We start from the raw sequence: 10,183 nt of genomic DNA on the forward strand, positions 1-10,183 counted from the left end.
ACTCAGTTTCACTGTGATCAAACTAATGCAGAATGTTTCTCGGACAGGGAAAGTGCGGAACGTGCATAGATGTGGTAACTTCATTCATTATTTTAATAGTTATGCATAGCAAACAGGTGAAGGAAGTTGTGGCTGCTTTTATTTACATCATGTGTTTAAATGTTGTTTTTTCTAGTGAATCTTCTTTTATTTATCTTCTATTTCTAACTGAATGCTAGATTTGGTGTATAACCTATACAGTAATTCACTGCAGTTGCCCCAGACCTTTAATGTCTATCTAGAACCTTTAAGGCTTTTTGTCTTGTATAGTTGGGATGTTATGTTGAGTACAGTAGTACTAAAGAATGTCATTAAATCACATGTAGGCTAAAAAATATTTTGTGCTTTGTAAAATTGTCAGAAAAACTTTGGTGATGGTTCAGTGGAGTGAAACCCAGTGGTCTCGCCGCAGGCCTCTGGAATATTAGGAAAATCTAGAAGAAGATCAGTCACCTCAGTAACATTTAATCAGGCCTTTATGGTAGAGTTGGTAGACGGATCGCATAGCCTGTCAACCAGCATGGTTGTATGACAGCATTTAACTGACTTTGACAGGAAGAATATTTTCTTGTCTTGTGTCACACAATTAAATTATAAATATATTTGACCACTAGTCTAAATATTGTGTTGGCATAAACCACGCACCGCACCTGCCAAAACCATCACTGTTGTCAAATCCAGGTATGAGCAGCTTGCATAAACTTAAACCAGAAGGCTTAATAACTTAAGCATGTCAATCTAAGGACACGTGAATGCGATGTTTCAGATTTTGTCATTATGGTTGATTCCATTTAGATTTGTGGCAAAATGTTGTTTTTCAATTTAATTTAATTTCAAATTAACTTGATTAAAAAAAGGTGCACATATCAAATCAATATCATGGTGTGTACCACACTCAACATGGACCACAGAACACTAAAGAGAGAGTTGTTGCAGGGGATTAGAAAAAAGATGTTAAAGGTAAAGGCATCTCCAAGCAGCTCGATGTTCCTGTGAACACAGTTACACATAATATTCAGAAGTTAAAGGTCCACAGGACTGTAGCCAACCTTCCTGAATGAGGCCACAAGAGGAAAATCGATGACATAGAGAGATAATACGTATGATAATCAAAGAGCCCAGAACAACTTCCAAATTAGAAGGGAAATCAAAGGTCGAGGTACATCGGAGTCAGATCACACCATCAGTCACTGTTTGAGTCAAAATGGACGACTAGAGGACTCCCCTGTAGCAAATCATAACAAAACGGGAGAATGCATATTAACAAACCACAAAGCTTCTGGGAGAACGTCCTTTGGACAGATGAGACAAGACTGGACGTTTTCGACAAGTCACATCTGCTCTAGGTTCACAGATATAAAGAAAAGATGCATCTAGCACAGGGTGTCTTAAACCTGCGTCATGGTCCTCCAACAGAATAATCATTAATGATTTAATGTCATTAAATTATGATTGTTGGGGAGTGGGCTTTAATTCACATGAATATGTCCTCAGAAGTATTCACTGAAATGTGTGGCGTGCAGGTAAAGCAGGGATCAGTCTGTGTGTTCGTTTTTGTAGAAAGAGCAGGGGATTGTGGCACTTGTGTGAATGTGGTCATAACTCAACGAAGATCAAACCTACTGCTTAAACTCTGCTGTGGGAGGGGTACAGGCTACATGTAGTGTATTTAAAGGGTGCCCAAATTCAGCTGTTTCCAGAACATTATCCAGATGTGTCTCGGCATATCTTCTAGTCATATCTTTGTCTATTTTTATGAAGAACTTCAGAGAAGAGAATTTGACGGATTTGGTCTAAGATAGAGGTTGAAACTGTGACGCCACAATAACCCAAAGAACAGTTAAAAACACCCAAGAATGGCTAAGAACAAATCATTGGACTGTTCTGAAGTGGCCTTCTGAGTCCTCATCTAAATCATTTTAAACATGTGTGGAAAGAGCTGAAACATGCAGTTTTGTAATTGGTGCAGGCTGTTGAGCCTGTATCAGAGGAAAAGAAATACTTTTGGGACTGAATAACGCCCTCCTTTACGAAACAGTTCATATATGTCACTCGGGCGTTTTCCTTCTCTGAATAATGGGTACCACAAATGGTATTTTGTGTGATACTGTTAAGAGACCGCACTTGGTGCCAGTTCAGTTGGGCAGGGTTTTAAATTGATTAAGCTAAACCAAGAAAGGCTTCATGAATGTTCCATGACCTGGACAAAATGCAGAAGTTTACTGACGTTGCACAGTGAAATTAAACAGTCATGGTTTGCATAATTATGAAATATGAAAAATTCTGCTAGCAGCAACATGACAATTGTGGTAGTAAGAAAATGAGACTACTGTTGAATATTGTAAAAATAACTTAGTGACAACTTACAGTACCCTAAAATCTTTGGTATGTGCTGGCTTGAATGTGCTTATCTCAGTTAAGGAAGTACATGTTGTTGGTTATATTATGTATTATTATCATACGTCTGCAAAAAGTAACCTGTACCTAAAGTTATGGTACATACATATTTCCCTCTGAATTCAGGTGTAAAAGTGGTAATACTCCAAGTAAAAATACTCCAGTACTGCATCTAAAAGATGTACTTAAATATTGTACTAGGTTAAATATACTCAGGTATATACAGTACCACTTTATCTGCTGGTAAGTGCAAAGATAAGGTAGTCACCTGTCATAACCAGGTTAACCTGTTGGGTGGGATGGATGGGAAAAAACATGCTCTAGATTATTCTCTTTAAGTTTCCATTGGATACAGCATCTTTCTTTAAACAGAACAGCTGATCATGTGAATAAGAATATTTAAAAAAAATCAAATATTAATATTTTGACACAGCAACCTCCTACGAGACAGGATCACATAATAATACAGGACTTGTCATAGTAGTGACAAAATGTATATGTTGAACTGAGTGTACTTTTGTAAACCTAAAAAAAATCGCCAGGTAAGGTGAGGTAAGACTTTATTGTTTGAAATTCCGGTGCATCAGTAAATTAAAGTAAAATTAAATTAAACATCAGAATATGCAATACAAGAAGACACAATAGATGAGTAAATGTAGAAATAAAAATAATGAAACGTGATTAGGAAGGTGAGATATAGTTGGGTAACAGCGACACCAAGATGACAGTTGGCTCATAAGCTCTGCAATCAGGCTGCAGTTATCCCAGTCACTAGAAGCTGAAGTCTGACAGGAGCAGAAACAAACGAGCTGCAGCAGAAACAAACGAGCTGCATCACGCACAGAGGAGCTGCAGCAGAAACAAACGAGCTGCATGACGCACAGAGGAGCTGCAGCAGAAACAAACGAGCTGCAGCAGAAACAAACGAGCTGCATCACGCACAGAGGAGCTGCAGCAGAAACAAACGAGCTGCAGCAGAAACAAACGAGCTGCATCACGCACAGAGGAGCTGCAGCAGCTGCAGTCCAACAGGCGCCTTCTGGAACGATTTATAATGAGGAAATAGTACAGCTGACACTCAACACACACAGAACCCCCACAGAAACATGCTAAAATGTGTCTAATAAAGCCTAAAAATGTTTCTAAAACCTTAAACATAATTATATTTAACCCTGAAATAGGTATTGGTACCGTGGCCACGCCCCGCCGACGTCCGTTACGTTACGTTTCTTACGTCAGGGCTTCCGTAACGCCATGTTGGTTTCTTTACGTCAGGATGAAGGAGCTAGCTTAGTGATATCTAGAAGCAGCCTTCTATGGACATGCCACTCTGACCACGGAGAAACTTACTCACAAAGTACGTTATTTTTTACATTTTGTAAATAGACAGAAGCTGTGAAATGTCTGTAACGCCGGGAGACCGTTTGACCTTGGTGACGCACTGTGTAAGTTAGTCTGGGTGTGGTAGCTAATGCAGCTAATGCTAATGATAGCGTCTGACTCCAGGGTTAAATGCACGTTAGCTAATGCTAATAATCAGCAACAACGGTAGCTGTCGCCATTAAGCTATGAAGTATCACCCATCTTATAAAACACAGAAATTTTACTTAACTTAACGTTAAAGAGAATACTGGCCGCAAAATTAGAACCACGAGTGTATATTTCACGACAGCCGGTCACCAAAAACAAGCTAAACATAACGGATCAGCTAACCCACGGCAGCTACATATACCTGACAACTGGCTTGCATTTGCCTCACGTATTGCAAATCATGCGACAAAAATTGCGTCATTCTCTGACACAGGTGAGACTTCGACTCTAGGTACCAGGAAGGCATCCTGAGACCATGTTGGCACGTCTGTTCAGGCTCCATGGACTGCTGGTGGCCTCCCACCCGTGGGAGGTAATAGTGGGCACCCTCGCTCTCACCGTCTGCCTGGTGTCCATGAACAGTCTGACAGCCGGCAGCCAGATGTGCAGCTGGAATGAGTGTCCCAAAGTCGAGGAGGTGGGTGTGGGAGGTCATCCTACTAAATAATAAGCAAGGGAAAAGTATTACTCAGGTGGTGTTTAGATGCTCATAGTACTACATCCCTGTGTTTGTTTAATTGCAGAAGATCCACAGCAGCGACACAATCATTCTAACAGTCACACGCTGCATGGCCATCGTTTACATCTATTTCCAGTTCAAGAATCTCAGACAACTGGGATCCAAATATATACTGGGTGAGTATGATGAGAATCTGTGGAATTGTTGTACGTACTGTTGTTACACTGCTTCATATTTATGTATATTTAAACTTGTTTATTATTTTTTTCTTCTACAGGTATTGCAGGGTTATTTACTGTTTTTTCCAGCTTCGTTTTCAGTACAGTAGTCATCCACTTCTTTGGGAAAGAACTGACAGGCCTCAAGTAAGTGTTTCATACTCCCAGACATGTTGGTGTGTAGTCAGTTCTTTGAATAATTCATATAGGTCAGAAGCTCTGCATTTTTTATAGATCAATTATGAATAATCACTAAATTGTTCCAATGGAAGTTGAGCCTTATGGAAAAGTTTGTTCTCTTCTCTGCAGTGAAGCCCTGCCTTTCTTTCTCCTGCTTATTGACCTCTCCAAAGCCTGTGCATTGGCCAAATTTGCCCTCAGCTCAAACTCGCAGGTATTATCATACACACACACACACACACACACACTAAATGGGACCAGTAACTGAACTAAAATCAGTTTGTTCATATGTAAAATGTAGCCGAGGTATCACTGAGTTGTGACAGTTTTTCTATGGTCCTGTGTCTTTTGTGTAGGAAGAGGTGAGGGAGAATATCTCCCAGGGCATGGCCATCCTGGGCCCCACATTCACCCTGGATGCTCTGGTTGAGTGTCTGGTGATTGGAATTGGCACCATGTCAGGTAAGAAATGCTAATGTTCCCTCACATTGAAAACAGTCACAGTTTAGTTCTACGTAGTCACAGTGATGGTAAAGTGAACGGAGAATTAAATTAAATCTGTCTTTTCCAGGTGTGCCTCAACTAGAGATAATGTGTTGTTTTGGCTGCATGTCTGTCCTGGCCAATTACTTTGTCTTCATGACTTTCTTCCCTGCATGTGTCTCCCTGGTCCTGGAGGTAAGAAACATGAGTATTAAGTAATTTAGGAGAACACTAGTCTACTGGATGTGGATGTGCTTTCTTGCATGTGACAATGAATTTCTCTGTGCACTCATGCATGTTTATATGCATAGCTGTCCAGAGAAAGTCGTGAAGGCCGTCCTATCTGGCAGCTGAGCCACTTTGCCCGGGTGCTGGCTGAAGAAGAGGACAACAAGCCAAATCCTGTGACCCAAAGGGTTAAAATCATCATGGTGAGAAACTTCATCTATGTTAGTGAGATATTAAAACATCATACAGAGTACAAAAAGCATTAGCTGTAAAAGCTGGTCCTGTGCTAAGGAAGGCAGTGTTCAGACTTACGAGGATGCTTGATGCTTTCTTGCAGTCTCTAGGCCTGGCCTTGGTTCATGCCCACACTCGACTAGCAGCTGAGCATCCAAATCAGAATCGCTCGGTGGAGGGGCCCATAGCAAAGAAACTGGACTTTGGTGGTACGATGTGGCCTATGAGGCTGACCAGGTAAAAGCAGAACAGCATTCTTTGCATAAATATATCTGCATGTCACTGATACCAGTGGAATAACCCACATGTTTGACTTTGTCTCTCATCATCTCCTCCCAGTATGGGCCTGGAACAAGTGATAACCCTCAGTCTAGCCCTGCTCCTGGCTGTAAAGTACGTCTTCTTTGAGCAAACAGAGACCGAATCCTCCTTCTCCCTTAAGAGTCCCATTATTAGCTCCTCTCCGACCCAGAAACCCAAGGTTTCAGGGGAGTACTGCAGGGGGGACCCTGTAGCCCCGAAACCCCAGAAGATCATGAATGGTATCTCAGTAAACAACCCTACCTCCCCATCTGTCTCTGAACTCTCCCCTGAGGCTGACAGGACATTTAGAAATAAAGGTAAGACTTATAATCGACCCTGATTAAATAAATCTAAAGCTCTGTTGCTGCTTTGTGATTAAGTTGAGTCTCTTACCTGATTACTCTATAACAGAAGCGATGCAGCCTCCAGCATCCTCATTGGAGACCAGCCCCTGTGTTTCATGTTCTGTGGAATCTGTTGCTCAGACAACCTGTGTACCTCATTGTAGTTCTAATTCAGAGCACAGAACCCTGGATGAATGTATGGCCATCCTCTCTGACCCTCAGGTAGGTTACTAAATCAGATGAAAAGCACAATATATGATAGGTTTAGTGTTTTCTCTTAAGGTTTATTACATCACTGGTTTATTCATTTCAGAGAGGTGCTCGTTTCCTCAGTGATGCAGAGGTGATGAACCTTGTAACCTCACGTAACATCCTGAACTATAAGCTAGAAACTGTCCTGGAGACTCCAGAGAGAGGCGTAGCCATTAGGAGGGAAATCTTATCACCCAAACTGCCTGTTCCCTCTGCCTTGGGATGTCTGCCTTATAAGGACTATGACTATTCTAAGGTACAGACAACATGCATACAGTATTTGTAAAATGTGGTGTCCCATTTTATTTTTTATAGCTTTGACCATTGATGAAGAAATGTTGTTCACTGTGCAACTACTAAAATGTTCATGTTGCAGTAGCTGCTTGGATTTTATTCAGAGTGTATTTATGTTCTTTCTCTACAGGTGATGGGTACTTGTTGTGAGAATGTCATTGGCTACATGCCGTTGCCAGTAGGAGTGGCTGGTCCCCTTCTGTTGGATGAGAAGCAGTTTTACATTCCACTGGCGACCACAGAGGGCTGCCTGGTAGCCAGCACAAACAGAGGATGCAGGGCACTTTCTGTAAGTACGGAATATCTGTGTGGAAGTGGCTGGTTGTGTGTTTGTGTGTGTGTGTGTGTGTGTGCGCGCGCTGACTGTCATTGTTCCCGTTCAGCTGAGTGGTGGCTGCCGGAGCAGGATCCTAGCTGACAGCATGACCAGGGGTCCTGTGGTGAGGCTGCCGTCAGCATGTCGGGCAGCAGAGGTTAAAGTCTGGCTCGAGACCTCGGACGGATTCAGGCTGATCAAAGACGCCTTTGACCAGACCAGCAGGTCCGTGAAATGTGAAGTTCATTGAATAAACCCAGAATCCACATTTTTGGTCATGTATATGAAATGTTTTCAGGGTGTTGAGATTATAGACAAATATTTGTATTTTCTAGGTTTGCTCGTTTGGAGAAACTGTTGGTAGGTTTAGCAGGAAGAAACCTGTACATTCGCTTCCAGTCTCAGACAGGAGATGCCATGGGCATGAACATGCTCTCAAAGGTGAGAACAGATCTTTCGTAGAAAGTGTAAAAATATCTCTGAGAAACACTTTACACAGTTAAAACGATATGTGTGCTGCTTTCTGCAGGGGACTGAGCAAGCTCTGCACAGGCTCCAGCAGCAGCATCCTGACATGGAGGTCCTATCACTCAGTGGGAACTACTGCACTGACAAGAAGTCTGCTGCTATAAACTGGATTCTGGGCCGGGGAAAGTCTGCAGTGTGTGAAGCCACCATCCCAGCTAATGTGGTAAAGGAGGTAAAGACAGCTAAAGCTCCTGGAAGCTTTGCATTTTCTTCAGCTGATACAATTACAGCTCTCATTGGAGTTCTCCTCACATAAACAACCTGTCAATGTATCTGCAGGTGTTGAAGAGCACTACAACTGCTCTGGTGGAGCTGAACATCAACAAGAACTTCGTGGGCTCGGCGATGGCTGGCAGTGTCGGGGGATTTAACGCTCATGCTGCTAACATTGTAGCAGCCATCTACATTGCCTGTGGACAGGTAAGGGGTGATTTACCTAATCAGTTTTTTAGAGAACGGTTTCATTTGCTGTCAAGTAAATTTGGAGTCAAAGTCACAGATGAGCCTTGAGGACTATTATTATTGTGGAATTGTGTTTTAGGATCCAGCTCAGACAGTAGGGAGCTCCAACTGCATCACTCAGATGGAACCTGCTGGTCCCCAAGGGGAGGACCTGTACATCAGCTGCACTATGCCCTCCATAGAGCTGGGAACTGTCGGAGGAGGCACCAACCTGCCACCACAGCAGGCCTGTCTACAGGTAACATCATCCTCATTTTAGTTTAGTGCTTATGTTTCAAGTTTCATCCCGTCAGATGACATTGTATCACTGATTGATCTCTCATCATGTGGAAGGATAGACTGTAGCATGGCACAGGAAAGGGATCAGAATTAATCTTTCTGAATTATTGTCCAGAAGTTTTATGGGATTATCCAGTTTTCTGATGTGTTTCTATTTTAAAACCCTCACAATAAGCAGCTGCTTCTACTTTCTCTAGATGCTCGGCGTTCAGGGTACCAGTCAGACTCATCCGGGGGAGAATGCCCGACAGCTTGCCCGCATAGTCTGTGCCACCGTTCTGGCAGGGGAGCTCTCTCTGATGGCTGCTCTAGCTGCTGGACACCTAGTCAAGAGCCACATGACACACAACAGGTGGTGTATTTCACTCCTTTTCTGTTTTGGCAGTAAATGCAACTATTTCCTAAGCGAGTCCTGACGTTGTTCCGTTTCTTGCACTTAGATCTACAACAAACCTTTCAGTAGCTGCTTCTTCAGAATCAGAGACAGCTGCGTGACAGAGCGTTGAAGGTCCGTCTTCAGATTGAGCCAGTGAACGAGTGCTCTAGCAGAAAACGTCACTGTGAAACCTGAGTCTCCTAATGACGTGGTTCTGAAGGGAATGTTGTGGAAAATGTGACATTAAAGACTTAACAGACTAATAACCAGAGCCAACATGTGCTGAAGACCACACCCAATGTGTGCTTGCTTTGTGTGTGTTGCACAACTGATTGCAAACGGCCTTTTTGGGATGTTGCATTGTGGTTTCTTCTTTGTGCCATACAGTATGTCTGCATCTTCATGTTGAAGCAGTGTTTGGAAAATAGACACCGTGCATCGTCATGGTGTATGAATTAGCAAGATCCACTATGCTGCACAGAGTCTTTAAAGACCACATGCATCTGAAGAGCTGTAAAGCTAAACGTTTGTACCTGATGCAGAGAAACAGGACTACCGGTAAATTAAATGCATGAAGCGAGCTCTTCAGATTTCAGCTGTTTTCTTCAGAGGAACTGATCTTTGCACTTGCCAAAAGCTTGAGACAGCGCCGCTACTATAATGTGACATTTGTTAACGTTTAAAATGCCAACTTCCTGCCTGAATGTATGCTGTACTGAATCAGTGTTGGAGCGCATCACTTGCACAACTCTGGGTGAATTGAGGTGCTATTGTACACTGAATGACTGTGGCTGTTGGACTTTCTAAATAGAAAAAGCAGCTGACGCTATAACTGTTGGAGGCAGGTTGTTCTTTTTGTGATTACACCAATGAGGAAAACTGGAAAAATCAAAGCCATATTCTTTAATTTAGAAATTCTTATGGTTACGAGTGCTAAGCTAATGGAGCGTTTATGTAATAAGGCATCACAGACTGGAGAGCTGCAGGTTTATTCCAGAAAGCAGCGAAGCTCAGAAGTGTCCTTATGCACTGTAATAGGGAAGTTGGCACACGCTAGTTAGAATATTAAATTTTAAGCTATTAATGTAAAAAAGTTGTACAATGTTTTATTTAAAAATAAATAACACTATGTTCTCTCTTCACAATGTTTCTATCATCTTTCAGCAGCAAGAAAAAAAAAAAAAAAAAGAGTCCAAACAT

At 42.2% G+C, this 10,183-nt stretch overlaps 1 protein-coding gene across 2 annotated transcripts; it reads left to right on the forward strand.

The window, feature by feature from the left end:
* Window positions 1-7: 7 nt before the first annotated feature.
* Window positions 8-9,856, forward strand: LOC113159262 (3-hydroxy-3-methylglutaryl-coenzyme A reductase-like). 2 transcript variants are annotated; one of them, XM_026355869.1, is made up of 20 exons: window positions 8-74; window positions 4,241-4,444; window positions 4,551-4,662; window positions 4,764-4,851; window positions 5,014-5,098; window positions 5,241-5,346; window positions 5,456-5,562; window positions 5,679-5,798; window positions 5,933-6,066; window positions 6,169-6,449; window positions 6,544-6,698; window positions 6,790-6,984; window positions 7,153-7,311; window positions 7,406-7,563; window positions 7,674-7,779; window positions 7,868-8,038; window positions 8,146-8,286; window positions 8,408-8,566; window positions 8,805-8,959; window positions 9,048-9,856. In XM_026355869.1, exons 2-20 carry the CDS (start codon window positions 4,283-4,285, stop codon window positions 9,100-9,102), a joined length of 2,649 nt encoding a protein of 882 aa, XP_026211654.1. In that variant the 5' UTR covers window positions 8-74; window positions 4,241-4,282; the 3' UTR covers window positions 9,103-9,856. The 2 variants fall into 2 exon arrangements, with proteins under 2 accessions (XP_026211654.1, XP_026211653.1); XM_026355868.1 differs by lacking the exon at window positions 8-74 and adding an exon at window positions 3,643-3,793.
* Window positions 9,857-10,183: the final 327 nt, after the last annotated feature.

Source organism: Anabas testudineus, chromosome 12, assembly GCF_900324465.2.
Source record: "Anabas testudineus chromosome 12, fAnaTes1.2, whole genome shotgun sequence".
Classification (NCBI taxonomy): Eukaryota; Metazoa; Chordata; class Actinopteri; order Anabantiformes; family Anabantidae; genus Anabas; species Anabas testudineus.